This window comes from Balaenoptera ricei, chromosome X (genome assembly GCF_028023285.1).
Source record: "Balaenoptera ricei isolate mBalRic1 chromosome X, mBalRic1.hap2, whole genome shotgun sequence".
NCBI classification, from domain to species: Eukaryota; Metazoa; Chordata; class Mammalia; order Artiodactyla; family Balaenopteridae; genus Balaenoptera; species Balaenoptera ricei.
Genome location: NC_082660.1, coordinates 40,353,025 through 40,374,265, shown reverse-complemented (window position 1 = coordinate 40,374,265; position 21,241 = coordinate 40,353,025). Strand labels below are relative to the sequence as shown.

At 42.7% G+C, this 21,241-nt stretch overlaps 1 protein-coding gene across 1 annotated transcript in view; it reads right to left on the bottom strand.

Moving 5' to 3' along the window:
* The window catches only part of MAOA (monoamine oxidase A), a 73,322-nt gene continuing 52,081 nt past the window's right edge, over nucleotides 1-21,241 (bottom strand). Inside the window, exons 6-15 of the mRNA XM_059909936.1 lie at nucleotides 18,228-18,369; nucleotides 14,764-14,913; nucleotides 14,174-14,333; nucleotides 13,200-13,296; nucleotides 9,727-9,780; nucleotides 5,494-5,551; nucleotides 3,892-3,989; nucleotides 1,606-1,717; nucleotides 1,338-1,400; nucleotides 1-1,151 (exon numbers count right to left, since the gene is read on the bottom strand). Coding sequence (XP_059765919.1) covers nucleotides 1,005-1,151; nucleotides 1,338-1,400; nucleotides 1,606-1,717; nucleotides 3,892-3,989; nucleotides 5,494-5,551; nucleotides 9,727-9,780; nucleotides 13,200-13,296; nucleotides 14,174-14,333; nucleotides 14,764-14,913; nucleotides 18,228-18,369 — 1,081 coding nt within the window. The 3' untranslated portion in view covers nucleotides 1-1,004. The remainder of the gene's footprint in view (nucleotides 1,152-1,337; nucleotides 1,401-1,605; nucleotides 1,718-3,891; nucleotides 3,990-5,493; nucleotides 5,552-9,726; nucleotides 9,781-13,199; nucleotides 13,297-14,173; nucleotides 14,334-14,763; nucleotides 14,914-18,227; nucleotides 18,370-21,241) is intronic.

Genomic DNA, 21,241 nt, shown 5'->3' with positions numbered 1-21,241 from the left:
ATGGTATTTACTCAAAGGTAACCATGTCAAAGATATATTTAAGTTAACAGATCTGCCTAATTTTACTATGGCTGTAGGAAAAAAGAAAAGATATATGCCACTAGGGGCCTTCAGAAGGCCAGGGTGTACCTGAAAAAAGGAAACTACTGCTTCCCTGGAATTGGCAGAGAATGTTATCGACAACAAGCCAAGTGACGTCTAGCCACCTTCCAGGAGGACGAGAAGGAGCCTATTGCAGTCAGTTTCACGCAGAGCGAATCAGGGAGGCCTCCTGGGGGACACTCTTGCCACTATTTGACTCTGCTCACCTGGGGAGCTACAGACAAGTCACAGCAAGTCAGTTTATGCATTCTACCTTGGTAAACACTGTCCTTTTTAAGAAGAAAAAGAGGAAAAATACAAACAAACCAGCACGAAGGCTAGATGTCTAGAAACTTCACAGAAATTAGAAGATTCCTGAGGCAGCCGCCCACAAAATGTTGTCCCCTCACTGGTCTGAGGGCCTGAATCCTACCTCCACTGCTTTCCCTCATCCAAAGTGGGAGCTGCTCACCCCAGGAAGCTGTGAGTCTCTGGGCTTTAGGCCTACGCTTCACCCTTTGCTAAGGACTTCAAAGGACAGTCACAGGCTGGGCCTTAACCTACTCGGCCTCTACAGAGAGAAAGTTAAATGCTTCATTTCTGCGTTCATCAGACGTTTTGTGTTAAAGGGGAGAAAAACAGGACACAGAAACTGTTTCTTATGAGCATGTCAACTTTAACTTCTTGAAATTAAGAAATTGATCACAAGGTTATTTTCTACCAATCAATACGAGCTGGTCTACAGACAAATCACAAGATGGAGTTTGATCTTACGGAAATTAAGGAGGTGATACACTGAGATTAAACTGAGGGGTTAAATCAGTGCACTTAAAGATGATCCGATGACACAGCCTTTCAATTTGTCAACATTTTGCTTTAGATGATGCTGGGAAAGAGTAAGCAGAAAGCATGAAGCTGAAACTTCAGCATCGGGTCAGCAGCCTGAATTTGCACACCGCAAACCACAGGGCAGTTATCGATGTGGAAAATCCGATGATCTTCAGCAGGCCTGTCACGGAAGGCAGGTTCCTCTCCCAGAAGGTGTGGGTGATTTCTACAGCTGGAACATCCTGGATGAATGAACATAGATCTTTAGCAGAAAACTCTTACACGGACAAGGAGGGGCAAAACATATCAGTAAAATCAGGGCGTGGATCTGCCCTGGAGAGTGGCATCTACAATGACATCAGAGGCTAGAAGATGAGAGATTTTTACATGCAATTCCTGGTCTATGGAGACGGAGCTGCCAAACTTACCTCTGATTCAGGTTCTTGGACCCATATGTCATTCTTTGCCACCTTCCCCAAAGCATTCAAGACCTGAAAGAAAGTGGCCATGGTATTATGAAGTGAGGTTCTGTAGCTTCGACAGATTCAAGGCCCTGCTGGCCACAGCTGAGCCTCGTGTGTGGAGTGAGGGGCAGGGAAGTGGACATATAGACCATCAGTGGTAAGATCTGGAAAGACCAGATGCCAGCTATGTTGCTGGACTCGGGAGGGAGAGCGACTCGGCTTCCTGTCTTACCTCTCTAGCTGCCCGTTCTCCGGCCTCTACTGCCCCTTCCATGTAACCGCTCCACTGTGTGGCCGTCTCCGTGCCAGCAAAGTAAATCCTGCCCACGGGCTGGCGGATCACCCTTCAAGGGAACAGAGAGGTCACACAGAGTTACCTGCGAAGGTGCTGAGGATCAATGAACCAATCACTGCCCTCATCTACCCCGCAGAAGACAAGGAGACTCAGATTGTTTCCAAAACTCCCATGCAACTCAGCCAAAGGTGAAAGGTTCCTCCTTGTTTCCTGGGCCTGCACCGAAGGATCTGAGCTTTCAAGCCAGGGAGAATCAGGCTGTCAGTTCATCAATCACTAAAGGTGATGATGACCTTTTTCTAGCCAGCCAGAATTAGAAATATAAGAATGTGCATTAAGACCACACTCAGATCGATGTGCTGCATGTTTCCTGTTTGCAGTCCATTCTGCTACCTACAGTAAGGGGTGAGTTCTTCATGAGATCACATCTGACTGCAGACCCCAGCCATGCAGATACTCCCAGGGTGCCGGGAGGAACCATGGTGGCGAGTGGGAAGACAGGGAGAGAAACTGATTTGTAGCAAAGGAGAGACCCGAAGGATTATATGTCCGAAGGATTATATGTCTATCTCCTTAAAAAACAACCTCTGGGAGTTTGGGGTTAGTAGATGCAAACTATTACATATAGAATGGATGGATGACAAGGTCCTACTGTAGAGCACAGGGAACTACAGTATATTCAATGTCCTGGGATAAACCATAATGGAAAAGAATATAAAAAAGAATGTGTATAAGTGCATAACTGAGTCACTTTGCTGTACAGCAGAAATTAACACAACATTGTAAATCAATTATACTTCAATTTAAAAAAACCCTTCTGTACAGTTAGTTTCTATGGATTTATCTAGAGACTGCCTGAGGGTAGCAAAATGGGCCTTCTCTTATGAAGAGGTCCTAGTGAAGAGACCCACGGAAAGGTTGGGCTGAATGAGCAACTGTCCCCTCCTACCTTGTCAGCTTTGACTCCTGCCACGTCTGCAGCCACTTTCATGAAATCTCCTAAACCGCTACCTCCACCCCAAAGGCCTTCACCTCAACCCACTGTCACGCCTTTTTCCAACTCAGGAATTCCTAGCTTCATCTATTCCTGATCCTAGTCCCACCTTCTAGACTCCAGAAGCACTCCAGTTCATCAGTACAGTTATCACTAACAAAGGCTATTCATTCTCAGCTTGAGATTTGACACAAATAGCCAACACTAACTGCCCTTTGGAAAAGGAATTGTAAAAAGCACCCAAGACCTAAGTAGATTTTCCCATGAATCATTTAATCTTTTATCAGATATTGATGACTTTCACTGAAATACTGCACAAGTCTAAAATGATTGATTCTGGCACAAACCTAAAATTGAACTAAAATCATTGCTTATTTAATAATTCAATCAAGAAAAAACAAACAAAAAGCTCATGTAAGGTAAGGGTTAACAAACCCTTCTTCCTCCTCTGTGGACACACGTGACCTTGAGTTAACTTTCTAGTTCTGTTCCTCTAGAAACCTGATGAAGGTATAATGCCATATATGTTGCCAGGCAGCACTGCTTGTGGTAAAAATGGCCCTCTTGCATCCCCACATTGGTAAATTGTATCTGGGATGGGAAAACTGTCATGAATTGTAAATATCTGGGAAGAGTCTATAACTTTGGGCTCTCTTGAGTGTGGTACATCTTGTAACTGGGCATGTCCCTTGCGGGGACCCTGGACACTGCCTACGAGGCTGTTATAAGAGACCATGGCTCCTGTGATGCATGGGGCTTCTAAGCTAAGGTGAACTCTCCCATCTTGCACACATGTCAACTCCCCGTGAGTGAGCATGCTTCCCTGTGAAGAGGAATGTCTGATGCTGCTCTGCCGGCAAGACATGTGTAGCCCATGTCCTTCTATGTAGACTGGTGTCCAGGAGCCTAGAGTAGCTGTGCGAGACTAAATGTTTAGTTGAGCTCAAGAAGGCCCCTTGGAGGACACTGCAGCTTGCAGAATTCTCACACGTAGCGCTGACATCTGAAATCCTCACCAGTGTCCTGCGATTATTTTATGTGCTGTCGGCTACTGTCCTATGTACGGACATACTTCTTTTCCTATGGACATCCAGAAATATACAAACTATCTGGGACATTAGAAATAAGAATGCTGATTCCTATTTTTTTAAATTCCCATTGAGCTTTGCTTGTCTATCTTTACGTTTGGCTCACGCCTTGTATCAAGTGGTATAGGGTCTGGGTAGTACCTTCCGTACTGAGTCATGATCCCAGGGGGGAAGTAGGCCGTGTAGCAGCCCCCGGAGTACTGCTCCTCGCACCAGTTCTTCTCTTCATAGTGCACCGGCTGCAGTTAAATGGGGAGAAAATTTCAAAGGGAAGACAAAGCTGAAATGCTACCAGTCAACAATAAAGGCTCTTATGTGCTTTACTTTAACAAAAAGTTTACATGAAAAAAAAAAGCAGCACTGTTTCTGCTCCTGGGCTCTGCGACCACGTGTGTTAGAATATTTAGTCCCCTTCTCACAGCCACCTCTTCCTGTCTCTCATTTACAGATTCAAGGCGTGTGTATGTCTCCTTGTTAGAATCTGCACTGCTTAGGAATCTTGAGAGATGAATCTTCTCTACGTCAAGAAAGAGGGACTTTAAATGTGGGAAGTTAATAAAATATAAGGAAAGTATTCAAAGATGTTGGATAGCTACAGATGATTAAAATCCATGAGTATGAAGATTTTAAGTGTTCCGTGAGAAATAAAATTATAGTCTGTACCAAAAAAAAAAAAAAAAAAAAACAGCGCTGTTTTTCTAACTTAAGGGGAAACACGACAGTACCAAGTAATGGCCTTTTGTGAGGTACCAACTGACAAAACGTGTATACTTTGACTTTCTCAACCTCTTGCCCAGGAGAGACGTGAAGTATTCCAATATCTGGAAGACAGGGCATCTCCATGCAGATTCTGAAGTCTTTAGGACCCCATCAACAATCAGGTTCTGGAAAGGTCTGCTCCAATCTCCCCATTCTCTAAAAAACAGACTTTACTTCCCCATCTACCAAGGCATTACTGCCGAAAAAAAAAGGGTGGGAGGGAGAAGGTAGAAGAAAAGCACAGTGCCTAAGAAAAAGGCTTTTTTCAGAACCCCTTCTCTCAGCTGGAAACGTGAATGATGGGAATCCTGCTAAAAAGGGAACAATTAAAGATGAAAAATGTTTCCCAAGGGACATGAGAGAACCTTCTCTGATTTCCCTAACACATTCTGCAAGTTTATTCTTTGAACAGTTCAGATAGCCCCCAGCTATCTGGTAGGGCCTTTAAAAAGAATTTCATTCTCATAATTGCTTTCAATGGTGGATTGAAAGCACTGAAATTTCTAAATGAAGTGTGAATTGAGTCTGCAGATAGAAAAACAAATTAGTATGACTTTGACCTGGGCAGAGAGTCCAGATTCAGTCTATCTTATCAAGTATATACTACTGTGTCTTCACCAACAAATGATGATACAGCTGGGATTTTATTTTGCAGCAGTCATTTGACATTGACAAGAGGGCAGGACCTCTGTTCTTGGAACTGATCTCAATCACCCTGGAGATAATACCTGTAGCTCCTGCCTCTCATTACAACTGGCTGCCAGTTATCCAGTGAACATTTAAACAGCCCAGGAAACTGCTGCATCAGAAATTGCATACACTGACAGCAGCTTTTAATGGTGTTTTGTGATTGCTGAAGTTAAACCTCCAGTAAGCATATTCCTTCTCTTCATAAGATTGTCAGGAAACCAGAATCTGCTTTGCTTTACCACTTAGAGCAAACAGAGCAGAACCTGCTAGGGATTAAAGCTGGGGATTTCTTACTTGTAAAGCTTCTTGGGATCCTAGCACTTTGGCGTACAGCTCACAGATTTTCCTCTTCCTATAAAAAAGAACCAAAAAATGTTAAGGAAGTAATGACTGATGAGTATAGAATAAACACAATGTGTTCTAGGGCTCTTGCCAATGAACTAGATTTATTAAGGGAAAAATTAAAATCAATGGCCTTCTGTATGAACAGTTCCATGAATCTCTTCACTCAGATTAACTCTTTTCCTGAATACAGTCATGTGCTTTGAAGATGCAACAGAATTTTTCTTCTCTTTTACATTTTTGCCTCTTTCACTACCTAATACCATATCTATTCAGTTAAAATGGGGAAAATGAGATTAAATTCAGTTTTAGGAATTGATTCTAAGTCACTTTTCTGGAATATGTAAAATTCTAAAATAATCTCTTTTACAAGTCTATAGTAAGTATGATGGTGTCTTTTAACTATCCTATATTTATGTTTTAAAGATCTATGAACATATAAAGCTCATTTAATCTTTTTTTTTTTTTTTTTGCGGCACCGCGTGGCACGTGGGATCTTAGTTCCCCAACCAGGGATCGAACCGCACCCCCTGCAGTGGAAGCGCAGAGCCTTAACCACTGGACCGCCAGGGAAGTCCCCATTTAATCTTTTAAACATAACATAAAATATACTATATCAGGAAAGGCCTACGGTTATTCCAAGCTAATAACCTGTCACTTGACAGAATGGTCTGTGGACACAGTACTGGGTCCAAAGGGCATCTGGGGCGGGGGTTGGGCATGATGCGCTATGTGATGTTACCTCAAACAGTCTTTGGTCACCCGCATAATTCATTATGTAAATGACCAGCACAGAACAAGGCACATCTTATATATTAAAAATCAGTAGCTTAATTTATCTAAGCACTTCTTGAAACAGATACATTTTAAACTCACAACCACTCTTGGTGAAATTAAAAAGTTCTAATTTACTAAAATCACCCATTTTAGAAATGAATGGTTCTATTTCGGGAATTGTTTGAACAGGTTCCCACTGACCCAGTTATATACTTTAGGTGTTTACCTTCTTTAGTCTTTATATAGTTTAAATACTGAAAGTACTCCAACATAATAAGGAGCTACTGTATAGCACAGGGAACTCTACCCAAAAGTCTGTAATGACCTATATGGGAAAAGAATCTAAAAAAGAGTGGATATACACCTGAAACTAACACAACATTGTAAATCAACTATACCCCAATAAAACATTTTTAAAAGTGCTCCAAAATATTTTTTACAGGCTAATAAGCAACTGTAAAAAAATATGGCAAAGGGTTTAATTCAAATCTGTAAGACAAGCATTATAAGCCAAAGAGACAAACGGTAAAACAATGTTGAGCCGGGAAGAAAGGGGGGAAGGGAAGGTTATAGTTATTAGTAATAAACAGATTTTAAAAGACGCCAATTTCGGAATTCCCTGGCGGTCCAGTGGTTAGGACTCTGCACTTTCACTGCAGGTGGCCCGGGTTTGATCCCTGGTCGGGGAACTAAGATCCCGCAAGCCATGCAACACAGCCAAAAAAAAAAAAAAAAAGACGCCAATTTAATGTTGCCAAGTTACATTAGAAAATATTTTTTATATGTGTCCCCAATCTCTCTGAATAATGTGGGACAAAATGTAACTTTATAGATTTATCCAAATGCTCACACTTACACCATTTACACAGCTCCTTCAAGGAGCTGTTCATACTACAGATCAATAATGATAAAGGAAAGGCAGAACTGGAAGAAGTCTCAAGACTACTGTCCACCTGACCGTCTCTCTCTGTCTAACCCAAGCCCCTCATTTCGGACGTGAGGAGGCTGAGGCTCAGTGCACTGAAGAGACTGGCTCAACATCACTCAGCCAATTAATGGCAGGGTCGAGGGTCTACTCTCCTGAGCATCCCTCCTATAGTGAGTGCTCAATAAAAATTTACTGAATCAAAATCCATCCTCAGCCAAGTACGGTACCCTCTTTCCTATGCTATGATAAGGTAGGTGACTGATTCTTACCTACTTCACATGAGTGTTACAAGAAATAATTCTGACATTTTGAGTCAATTAGAAAACAAAAGTATTGACAATCATTCTGAAAAACTTAATAATGCTTAACTTATTTTCAGTACATAAAAAATAATAAAATCTTTGTTACAACAGAGTGAACCTTAAAATCTAATCAACCTACTTCGTAGGCAATTTTTCATTCATGAACAATAAACTAGTAATAATAGAAATATAAGTCATTATTTACTATACTTCACATTATTAAATGAGTCAAGGATTAGTTCATACAAACACATCAGGAAATTATCTTCTCCATCCCTTCCTCTCATTAATATAAACATTTTTTAGAAAAGTTATATAAGGTAAGGATGTCGGAGCAATGCATTGATTGATTAGCTGGACTCTAAAAATAACACAACATACTTTACTATTTTTTTGAAATTAATTAATTAATTAATTTTTGGCTGCACTGGGTCTTCATTGCTGCGCGTGGGCTTTCTCTAGTTGCAGCGAGCAGGGGCTACTCTTCGTTGCAGTGCACGGGCTTCTCATTGCGGTGGCTTCTCTTGTTGTAGAGCACAGGCTCCAGGCGCACGGGCTTCAGTAGTTGTGGCGCATGGGCTCAGTAGTTGTGACTTGTGGGCTCTAGAGCGCAGGCTCAGTAGTTGTGGCGCACGGGCTTAGTTGCTCCGCGGCATGTGGGATCTTCCCAGACCAGGGCTTGAACCCGTGTCCCCTGCATTGGCAGGCAGATTCTTAAGCACCGCGCCACCAGGGAAGTCCCAACAGAACGTACTTTAAATGATGGCCAAAAGAGGTCACTGTGCAAGTTGAATTTACCCACTGGTTTCTAAATCTGGCTGCTCATCATAATCACTCAAAAGGCTTGTTAAAAAATACAAGTACTCGGGCCCCACCCCTAACCTACCAAATCATAATCTATCAGCCTCAGAAAAATTTTCCAAACATTCTTTGGGAAATGTTGATGCAGTTGGTCCTGAGAACCATTACTTTAGTCAATGACACTCGAAGTTCTAAGGGTTTTTGCCTTATAAAAATTTTGAGAAGTTTAGCCACTATGTGGAATCATAACCAAATGTCTACATCCAGGCTGGTATTTATTTTACTATTAATAAGGAGGGAAAGCAGGAAATCCAAAAGAAAATGTCAAGCTTAGTGTGACGTAATGAAAAAAAGTACATATTAGATGCTATTTCTGACTTTGTCAGAAGCTAGCTGTGGAGCCTAGAACAAATCATTCCCCATCACTGGACCCCCAAATTCTTCTTCTATTGAGTGAGTAGGTGAACAATAAAATAGTTCCCTTCCTGACATCAAATCTCATGGCTGCTCAAATAAACAAATCCGTGTGCAAATACGGGAACTTCTGCGGCCTTTCCCTGACTTGCAAAGTCATCAAAGTAACTCTCAAAGCAAGGGCCGCTAGTGGATTTGCTGCTTAATTTTTAAATCAAATGCAGAGAGAAGTATACATTTGCATGCGTATTGGCCCTCTTCAAAAGCTAACAAAGGATTTAGGGTTACCCTAAAGAAGGGAAGCCCAGAAATGTCCAGAGGCAGCCCCCCAACAGCCTAATGAGTGTTTCCAGGTAAGAGTTCCAGGTAAGATTTTACTTGAACAAAGGATTCCAGTGTAAAACAAAGCAAAACAAATACAACAAAACAGAAAGAGAGAAAGGGAGAAAAAAAGAAAAAAGCCATTGTCCTAAAATAATTGTTTTCTACTAGGAAGCTCTTGGGAGAAGGGAACATCAGAGCTGTATCCCAGATAATCAAAGGAGCATACTTTTATGTATACAAGTTGGAATAGGTTGGAAGACCTATGTATGGATTTGCTTTTCAGAAAAAGTACCTGTCAGAGAAACTTGGAGAAGGGCTAATGGTCTGGCAAGGTGATTGGGACTTGGCCTCTTAAGCTTTATTCACAGCTAACTTTTTTATGATTTTTCTCCATCCATTTACTGGGAAAGCCTACCTCTCAACCACTGTAAAATGAACACAAAGATGTGAAACTAAATTGATATACACATATGGGCAAGGACTGAGTCAAGGGGGCGTAGCGAAATACAAAAAGGTTGATTTGTTGGGATTTTGAGATGAATGAATTATTGCGTTTTTCATAATGCTGTTATCCTGTTGTTAGTGCAACAAGCACAATATAAAGCTAACCTTTTATACGTTTCAGGTGTAAATTCTTACCTTAGTTCTTTATGGACTTTAGCAAGGCGGTCAGCTTTTCGAGCAAGGATGAAGCTGGAGAGAGAGGTTACATTTGAACGATTAGGCGACAGTGGTTTATCTTAAGAGTTGTCTCTTTAAAGTGTTCTTGCCTCCACCTACTCAGCATTAATAAACTCTCCCACACCCTCCCATTATTTCCCTCTACTAGAGCAAATGCCAGACTGTCTTCATCTGCCTCTCTGTCCAAAACCCCTGCTAGGCTGTGGGATCCTAAACGACAGGTCACCTCCTACTCAATATTTTACCCCTAAAGTTTAGCACAGTCCTTGGCATACAGTAGGAAATCGACTGTTAGATGAATTAATGTTGCGTTAAATGATTATCCTGGCAATGACTGTTGCTGTCTGCCAAGTACTTGATAAAAGCTGGAAAAACAAATATCAATAAGTGCTTGTTGGGACTTCCCTGGCGGTCCAGTGGTTAGGACTCTGTGCCTCCACTGCAGGGGGCACGGGTTCGATCCTTGGTCGGGGAGCAATAAGACCCCGTATGCCGTGAGGCGTGGCCCCCCAAAAAAAAGTGCCTGTAGTGGCTGCCATGGTGGGCCACCCAGATCCCTCTTCAGGACCAAATGCTCATTACCCTCAGCTTACAACCAACCCCTCCCTAGCAATTGCACTCTGTAGCAGAGAACTGCCTGGCGCAAGGTCCCATCCCTTCCCAGAATGACTGGCTCCGGAGTGCGGTGGGTACCAAAACCCAGCCCTTCGCCTCAGTGCAGACACCTCTGAAGGGCCATCCCCGCTCCAGAGCTTCCCAAGGGATGGCTTTGGCCTCTGTTGGGGCAACACTGGAGCCCAGCCTCTCCCTCTGCGCAATCCCGATTCCTTCCCTTCCCCCCAGGTAGCGCTCCCCATAGCAGTTCCTGAAGAACCTCCTGCACCCAAATCTCCATCTCCGAGTTGGCTTCCTGGAAAATTGGCCTAGCACAGTCCTCAAATTCAGTGACTCAGTAAAACTCAGTTATAATCTCTCTGCTTCCCTTTAATCAAATAGATTCTATTTATTATACTGATATTACTAATTGCATGTATATTTTAAAGAATTGAATTGTGACAAGAAATCCTTAGTTATACTATTATTAGAAAGCTTTCAAAAAATCCAAATGAGCTAAAGGACAATGAAATTATTTCTCCATTTAAAAAAAGTTTTAAAATTGTATTTTTTTGTCCTAGACCGAAAAGACAAGTAGATCAAGACTGAAAATGCGAGGGCTGAAAACAGGTATTTCATCCTCTCCCTCAAGCCCCCCTCCCAATTAAACTGTTCCTCAATTTGATTGGCAATTCGTTTAGAGTTGTTATCGAGATCATTCTGGGAAGCAAAGATACAAAGCTGTGGACTGTTTAAGAAATTTGAACCATTGAACTTCTGGGGACATAGTCATGATTTTGGTTGATTTAACTAACACTTTATGTTGTGGCTTGCTGGTAATGATTTTAGTTAAATTTTAGGTTTCTGCAAGAATCAGTCATTTTAGACTTATGCAGTATTTCAATGAAAATCACCAACATCTGATAAAAGATTAAATGATTTATCTGAAAACCCTTTTAGATCTTGGGTGCTTTTTACAGTTTCTTTTCTAAAGGGCAGTTAGGGTTGGCTATATCTGTCAAATCTCAAGTCATGAATGAAATAACCTCTTTGATCTAATTGTAACAATGGACAATTATCATTGAACTTTCTTTGGTGTTTTATTGGGGAAATTAAACATCCTGGCTTTGGGCTGGGAACATTTCACAGCTCTAAAGTACAAGGTCCTTTCTAGTTTCCAAAAGGCACTAGTTATCACAAACAGTGCTGGGCAATTATACCACCCCTGTCTTCAAGGCTTTCATTGCCTAGAGCAAAGAGCAGGGTAGAGGCAATATAGCTTCAAGGCAAGAACAGGGTGGAAGCAATTGTCCAGATAAAACAGATCAGAGTATCACTTTCTAGGAACTCCCTAAATAAGCCCATTACCATCTAGAAGGCTTCTGCAATACATGTCCTTGTTAATAAACGTAAAGAAACCCCAGAAGAGCAGATGCTGCAACATTTAATACCCAGGGCAAGAAGAACATCAATATTCTTTCATCTACAGTTGGATTGATCTTGACCGACAAGTCTCCTGAAACCTCTACCTCAACCTCCTGCATTTCTTTGGCACATAGAAGGCGATGGCAAACTGCCCAAACAATCTATGTGTTTTCTTGCCCAGGGGGGTCAGAGGTGAACAGGGTGCAATGTTCCTATAGTCTTTACATTGTGAGCACCTGCCTTTACCAGGGAGGCTGGTGCTATTTCTTATATTTTACAGCCAGAGAAGTGGTTATAAAATGTCTTGTTAGCAGTCCAGTAGCATAGCCTTTTTCTAAGTCCCTAGGGTCATGGGTCTGCTCCTTTTGATTTTGTAATTTCCCTTCAGTGATGCAATGCACATGAGCTAACTCTCCTCGGGGTGAAGGGGAAAACCACTGGTTTCTAAAAGTCACTGACTGCTATAGAAGCTGTGCTCTTTTATTGCAATGTGGTAGAATAAATAGCCCTTTTGTTCATATTGCTTTGAGGAGGACTAAAAGACATGGCAACTGGGAGGCTACGGCACTCCTTAGAAATTTCTTTGTGGGAGCTCCGATTCCCTCTCTGGAACCGTAGTCTCCAGAGGGCAGAGCAGCTGTGTGAGGGGATGGTAGGAGAGAAAAAGAGCTCTCCTCTTCCAGACACAGAACCTTGCCCTGGACCATCTGTGGTGAAGTAGCCATGGAGTGACCTACTGGATAAAGTGCCCTACACTCAAGGCCCGGCTCTCCTTTGAACTGCACTTCCTCATTAGTCATCCATCTTATCTCCCAGGGTAACAATTAACATATTTTTCTTCACTTTCTTTTTTTTTTTTTTGGCTGTGCCACACAGCTTGTGGGATCTTAGTTCCTCGACCAGGGATCGAATCTGGGCCCTCGGCGGCGAAAGTGCGGAGTCCTAACCACTGGACCACCAGGGAATTCCAACAATTAACATATTGACATTTGCTATGTAGTGATGTCTAGAATGGAGAAAGGAATAAAGCCCAGAAAACATAACTTTGGAAGGTTTTACAGGATAAAACAGTTCTCATTCCAGAATGGTTGTCAACATCCTGTAGGCAAGGTGGTCTACCATCCCGCCTGTCTAGCTGCGTTTTTCACTCTGTCCTCCACATGTAAGTTTACGGGGGAAAGAAACATACGGGCACAAGTTCAAAGTGCTGTTAATTTTAGTACAGTTTCTCAGTGTTCTTGTGCCACATACTCTATTACTCTAATATTTTCATACATGGAAACATGACATAAATTGTCTGTAGGGTTATTTAGCATTGCTTGAGCTCTGGTCCAAAACAACATGTTCTGCCAGCACACACACCAATACACCAACAGAGTTTGAAAAATGCAGAACACCCAGCTCTAACTTACCCCATGATGGCGGGCAGCGATCCATCTGGCTTGGTGTCATCCAGGGTTATTGAAATGGGAGCTTCCTCATCTTCGATGATCATACAGCCACAGTAATCTTAACCAGAAGAAAATCAATAGGAGATTGAGTAACCTCACCAGAGATTTAAGAGGGATATTTATATATATATAACTCTTTTGCTAAGAGGAAGGCAAATCTTAAACTATTGGTCTTTGCCCCAACTCTAGAAGTTATTTCCTATTAAACACGCACACTGACTATACAAGGATGTTTGGTCGGTTACCCAGGCACATTAGAAAATGACCCATCTCAATGACCTTTACATAAAGGTCAGGTATGATCAGTGCATGAGTAAAATGGAGATGGCCCTGGAGTCCTGGAACACATGGGAAGGAGGGGGGTGTGTTAGAGGGAATCACCCCTGTGAAACCATGGAAGAAGTGGCAGGAAGGAATCCTTTCCTTCCTGAGTATGAGCTGAAGGCTTAGCAACAACAGGCACCATATCTGCCCAGACTCTGCCTCATTTTATCCTCACAACACCCCAACAGCAGGTCTCATTGTTACCATTTTACACAGAGGCTGAGGCTGAGAGAGGCGAAGTGTCACTTGAGGCCACACAGCTAGTAAGCAAGTGGAGCCCAGGGATGTGTAACTTCAAAGGAGTGCTCTTTCCATGGTGCTCCTTTGTCTCTGCTCATGAAGAGTAAGTGGTGAGACATATGCCAGGGGTCTGGGCAATGTGGTCCTGCGACCAGAGGGACCTCTTCCTTCCCCCTCACTGCCAGCAAGCGCTCTTGGGGTCATTTTGTGTTGTCCGGGGCTATGAGGAGTGGACAGACTGAGATTTCTGATCCTTTCTCTACCAACTGGAAACACTTATCGTTTTTTCTGTTCAGTGTGTAGTATAAAATGTTCCTAAAAGAGCATGGTCTTCGCTTAATACAATTTAAACATGAATAAGTGCAACCTACCCTTTTTCTTCCAAAAGGCCTCCTTGTAATACATCATGCACTTAATGATAGCCCCCATTGGAAGACGCTGAATTAACTGGTTTCTCTCTGAAGGAAGCTCTGGTCTGAAGTGTATCTTGGCAGTCAAAGTTGGAGGGACGGCACTAATTACGTATCGGCACTAAAACACACAAACACAAGATACCATCTCAAACGTGAGTCGCAATCTTTGCAGGGAGCGTGAAACATCACATTTACCATTTTGAATGACAGTGAGCGGTAACAGTGTACAGTATGAGGCCACTGTGAGGCAACAAAACAGAATAAGGCAGTCAACCAAGGCTGGTAATTTGGAAGACTGAGTCAGAAATACACCAGCATTAATTACGCCACTGCTTGGATTATATTTGGTTAGAAGCTGCAGAAGACAGGAGACCTATTTAATATAAGCTTCTCTTTTTTTTTTTGGCCTTGATGTGCAGCATGTAGGATCTTAGTTCCCCCACCAGGGATCGAACCTGTGCGCCCTGCTGTGCAAGCGGGTAGTCCTAACCAATGGACCACCAGGGAAGTCCCATAATATACGCTCTTTTTTGACGAAACTGGATTACCTCATAAAGTTGATGATTCAACGTCTCTATCATGATGTTGTCACCTGACTGGTCAACATAGGTGACAGGACACCTCAGCTTCACTCTGTCCCCGAGGAGGTGCATTATCCGCTCGCTTACTTGACCAGATCCACCTACAAACTTCCGTTCCTACAGGAGAAGGCAGGCAGGAAATGAAATGTTATAAAATCCCAAGGAAGGAAGATCATATTTACCACTGATCAGAAACCTCCAGAAAGTCACAGGCCATATCCCCACCCTCTGCACCCTTAACTATTGGAAGAACTCATTAGGACAGAGGCAGTCTACCAAGATACCTCAATCATCATGCTCTACACAGCGTCTGGTGACGAAAAGCTGTTACCAGCTTATAAAATCACAGAATGGCGGGGGAGGGATAAATTGGGAGATTGGGATTGACACATACACACTACTATATATAAAATAGATAACTAATAAGGACCTACTGTATAGCACAGGGAACTCTACTCAATACTCTGCAATGGCCTATGTGGGAAAAGAACCTAAAAAAGAGTGGACATATGCATATGTATAACTGATTCACTTTGCTGTACACCGGAAACTAACACAACATTGCAAGTCAACTATACCCCAATAAAAATTTAAAATAAAATCACAGAATCAGAAGGAAGGTTCCCCTATACCACTGGCACCTTGACCGAATGCAAATAACAGCAACTCCGTGGGCTTCAAGGGCCCAGGAGTGCAGTGCATGGAGGGAACCCTGGGACGGGGAGGGTGCTGTGCTTCTCCCAGGGGATGCGGTTTCTGTCTTTCTTTCTTTCTTTTTTTGATATTTTTAATAACTTAATAGTGAAAAAGTAAAATATATAAACCACTTATATGGTATAATCTTAATGAGGAAATACATTAAAATGTTAACAGTAGACGGGGTGAGATTATGTGTGAAGCTTTTGTCTTTATTCTTTATGTTCCAAGTATAAACACAAACGATAATGACCTTCTCTTTGCTAAAAACTGTTCAACTCAAGACAACAACCCTTGATTGATCTCCTTCAATAGGCAAGGCCCTGGCATTAGGCTCATTAGAAGACACAAACAATACAGCAGACATGAAGTTGCGTGATTTTGGAACCAAAAAGGCCCACATGTGACCCAGCAGCCGATGGGTAGGGGGGCCTTGGCTTCATAGTCTGTATGGGAATCTAAACTTTCAGAAGGTTTCTTTTTTTTTTTTAATTTATTTTATTTATTTACTTTTGGCTGCGTTGGGTCTTTGTTGCTGTGAGCGGGTTTTTCTCTAGTTGTGGCGAGCGGGGGCTACTCTTCGTTGCGCACGGGCTTCTCATTGCGGTGGCTTCTGTTGTTGCAGAGCACGGGCTCTAGGCGCACGGGCTTCAGTAATTGTGGCATGCAGGCTCAGTAGTTGTGGCTCGTGGGCTCTAGAGCACAGGCTCAGTAGTTGTGGCGCACGGGCTTAGTTGCTCCGCGGCATGTGGGATCTTCCCGGACCAGGGCTCGAACCCGTGTTCCCTGCGTTGGCAGGTGGATTCTTAACCACTGCGCCACCAGGGAAGTCCCAGGTTTCTTTTTTTTTTAAATTAATTATTTTTTTCTAGTTTCACTGAGATGGGGATGCGGTTTCTAACTCCCCTCGGTTTCTTAAAGTCCCAGCCCAGGGTTCTCTAGGCAGAACAGGCTCTGGTGCTCACAAGGATCACCTGGTCATCACCAAATGATGTTCTAAGAATCCAAACCTCAGCTCTTGAGAACTTTTTGCCAAAATGCCTGGAAGTTTCACTGCGGGGGCCGAAGGGTGAAGGCTAAGCATCTGCCTATTCCTCCAGACACTGTGAAATAGTTCCCCTGAGCAGCTCTGTAAGACCACAGGTGCTCTGCCCTACCGCCATCTGCTACACTCACCATGGTCATGCTTCCAGCTTAATCTAAGGTCAGTCCTTAATACAGTGCATTTTGTAAGAAGCAGGGGGAATGTTTTTAGCCTGCTGTAGAAGATTCATTGAATGGTTAGAAATACATGTAGGTAGACTGAAGAACAGCCCAACATTTGACAATCACCTTCTTCCAGAAAGCCTGTGTCAGCAGCCACAGAATGATTCTTACACTTGAATAACTGGTTGTTGTTCTAATGACACAACCACAGTTCTTTATAAAAATATTCCCACAGCAGTTTAGCCCTAAATTCATGATCCGTCCTTCCTCACAAAACTGGGACCATTTAATTTATAATTTGACTTCTGTTTTCCAAGAGTTACTTTGAATGTTAGTATAGTGGAAAGACCATGAACTATTTCCATTTGTGTTCACTACCCACTCCTTCACGTCTAGTATTTCTTGAACTAAGCTATTAAAGGATAAGTCTAAGTTCTTTGTAAAGATACTGGGATAATGGTCTGAGATTCATCATGTGAACTGTGCCCTCCAAAAGGTCATGTGGAGTTTGCCTAGAAGTATCTTGGCTCCTCTGAATGAGGGATATAAATATAAAATACGAGTCACGATATCTCAGAAAGTAAGATATAGGTTAAAAAGAGTAATGTGGGATTTCTGTGTAAAGACACTTAAAAAATGCAACTGCCTTAAGTTTGCTAAAGCTAAGGGTCAAATGGGCAATAACTCTTGGGACCACAAGAACAACTTGGGGACTTCTGGAGATCTCCCAAGGAGAGGAACATTTCACTCAGTTGACAAGGACTCTACACCTCACACTATGAAACAGAACATAAGTTAGAAGTAAACTGATCCTAATTAAACCTTATCCCATCGAGGCATAACATTCCTAGAAAAGAGATATCCGTTTTCTTCCGATAAAGGATAGCCTTGAAACAAAGAATCTCAGAATCTGGAAAATCAGGGAATTAAGATTCTGGTTTCACCACTGGTTTGCTGTGTGTCCAGCCAATGAGTCAAATGAGTTCATTCATCAGTAATGGAAGTAGTATGGAAGCTGGGCAAATGCTAGTGGGCAGCAAAAATTTAGAAGCCAAAATGTAGAATCTACTATTGAAAGAGTGACCAGTAAATCACTTCCATTCTATAACAGTTAACATAAAATAATAACTCCGAGACACAGAATGGGACAAAAAAGCCTCATGTCTGGAACAGAGATGACTTTAAGTACAATTTTACAAGTACTAGAAATTTTTGTTAATTAGTTGATTTTAGTAATTTAGCTCCTCCTACATAAATAGTCTAATTTTACCTACTTCCAAAAGGAAGAAACTGAATTCCTCAAACCTAATTAATTCAAAATGAAACATTCTTTAGTTGTGAACTTATTTTCAGGAACGAGAAAAGGAAATGAGAAATTTTGTTTTCAGAAAAGTTTTTTGGAGATCGTTTCAAAAATCCATGTTTCAAATTCACTCATGTTTCAAAATATAGAAGCAAGTATTAAGCTACTGCACTCGATGAGGGCAAAATCACAAATGAAGTTTAGTGTGAGAATGGACACTCCATACCTGGCCCCCATTGGTAATGGAGAATATCCGAGTGGTGCCTCCACACTGCTTCACATACCACAAGAACCACAGGGCAGACACCTCGTGGGGTTCAGAGGTCACATTGATATTCACAAAGAGAGATGCAAACTGCCTAGCAGTCCTGGTCACAGAACAAGAGCGGAAGTCAGGAGTAAATACGTACATGCTTCACAGGACATTATCTTTTTAAAACACAATTTAGCATGGCTAGAAAACAGTTCTATTGCTTTTGAAAAAAAAAAAAACCTCATGGACTCAATTTCTGAAGGAATGCAGATTTTAACCCTTGGGGAAAATAAACTTTTCCCTTACTTTTAGGAAATTATGGGTTAGTCCAAACATGCTAATCCCAATGCAATCTAAAGGGTTAATATGCTTGTCAGAGTTCATTAAGGATATTGTTTGCATTTATTTGAACAAACTTTCTCTCCTTAACACCCCCCCTGCCCCCACCCTGGTCCAGGCTACCACTGTCCCTACCTAGTCATATGACTACAGCCCCTCATGATCCTTCTCTACATTACAGCCAATTAAGTCTTTTAACAGTCCAAAACTTAAAAAAACAAACAAACAAAAAACCCCACTCTGCTTAAAATCCTTCAATGACATTCACAGCAAAAGGCAAAAGTCTTGAATATGGCCAATATATCTTGCACCATCAGCCTGTCAACAACTTCTCCAAACTCTCATTCCATCATTTCCTCATGGCATCTTTATGGTCCAGGTATACTGTCCACTCGTTGCTAAAACATGTCAATCTCCCCATCTCAGGGCCTTCATAAGCTGTTCCCTGTTCCCTATACTGGGGGGGGAGCATTTCCTACACTATCCAACCTTCACATTTCCCGCCATTATTTATGGCTAATAACTGGAAAATACCATGCCTCAACCATTTATCCTTCCATCCATCCCATCCACTATGATTCATTCCTGAAAGAAACCATCTCTCCCCTTCATTATTTTTCCCCATCTACTAAGGCTTGCTACTGGAACATCATCCCCCTCACTAACCATATCTCCTGTCTCCTCCATCCACTATGGCTTATTCCTGAAAGATACCATTCACTACATCATCCATCTTTCCTGTCTTCCCCCATCACTGTGGCTCACTCCTGTGAGATACCAACACCCCACACCATCTATTGGTCCTGTTTTATCCAATTCATTGTGACTCATTTCTGGAACATATATCCTCCCCATACCCACATGTCTGATCTCCACTCATCCACTGTGCTCATTTGTGGAAGATATATCATCCCCCAACACCATCCATCCTTCAGTCCTGTATCCCCCATCAATTGGCTCATTCCTTTAAGATACCATTCACTCTTCCTGTCTCTCTCAATAACTGATACATCATTGGAGGAAAGCATCCCCCTCACCATCTATCCTTCCTGACAGTCCCCCACCATTAATTGCAGGTCATTCCTGGAAGATACCATCCTCCTACATCATCCATCTTTCCTGTATCCCCCATACACTGTGATTCATTCCTGGAAGATACCATTCTTCACACCCAGCATGCACCAACCTGTCCCCCACCCCCATCCACAGTGGCTCTTTCCTGAAAGATACCATCCCCCACATCACTCATCTATCGTGTGTACAGCCCATCCAGTATGGCTCATCCCTTCCTGATACCTTGCACCCAGAACATTCACCCTACCTGTCTCCCCTTACAATCACTGTGGTTCATGCCTCATGATACCACCCTTTCACACCATCCACTCTTCCTGTAGCATTCTCCCAACAAGCACTGTGGTTCCTTCCTGGAAGATGCCATCACTCCAATGGCTTCCTGTCTCCTCCTAACCACTGTATCTTATCTTGGAAGATACCAGTTCCCTCACTATATTACTCCTGCTATATCCCCCATCATTGTGGCTCATTCCTGGAAGATACCATCTCCTCACACAACCATACCATCTAATCTTCCTGTAGACAACCCCCCACCCCGACATAACTGGTGCATTCCTGGAAGATGCCACCCTTCCCCCCCAAACACACACCATTCATCATTCTTGTCTCCCCTCATGCACTGTGGTTCATTCCTGGGAGATACCATATCCTCACTCCATCCACTATTCCTGTCTCTCCCATCAACTGGCTCATTCTTGAAAGATATCATCTCAACATATAATCAACCCTTCTGTTTCCCCCCATTTTATTATGGTTCATTCCTGGACCACACCATCTCCTCACACCATCACTCTTCCAGTCTCCCCCCCACATGCTATGGCTCATTCCAGGCACATACCATCCAAACATCATCCATCTTTCCTGTCTTCCCCATCTACAGTTCCTGGAACATACCATTCCCCTATACCGTGCACCCTTCCTGTATCCCTCCCCCCCAATCCACTATGGCTCATTCCTGGAAATTCCCATCCAACCACACACATCCTATCTCCCCCACTCACTGTGGTTCATTCCTGAAAGATACCATCCTCCCACACCATGCACTTTTTCCTGTCTACTGCCATCTACTGTGACTCATTCCTGGAAGATGGCATCTCACACCATCCATCATTCCTGTCTTCCCCCATCACTTGTCTCATTCCTGGAAGATATCATGCTCCCACATCATCCACCCTTCCTCTCCCCCCACCTCAGTCACTGTCACTCATTCCTGGATGACACCATCCACTTACAGCATTCACTTTTCCTGTCGTTCCCATTCACAATGGCTCATACCTGGACGATACCATGTTCTCACACCATCCACCTTTTTGCCCCCCCCACCCCGCCATCAACTATGGCTGACTCCTGGAACATACCATCCTCCCACACCATCCATCTTTTCTGTTTCCCACATCCACAGTCGGACATTCCTGGTAGATACCATCTTCCCACACCATCCATCCTTCCTGTAACCCACCATCCACTATGGTTTAATCCTGGCATATACCATCCCCTCACACCATCTACCCCCTTACTGTCTTCCCCTATCCACTGTGGTTCATTCCTGGAAGATACCATCTTCCCACACCATA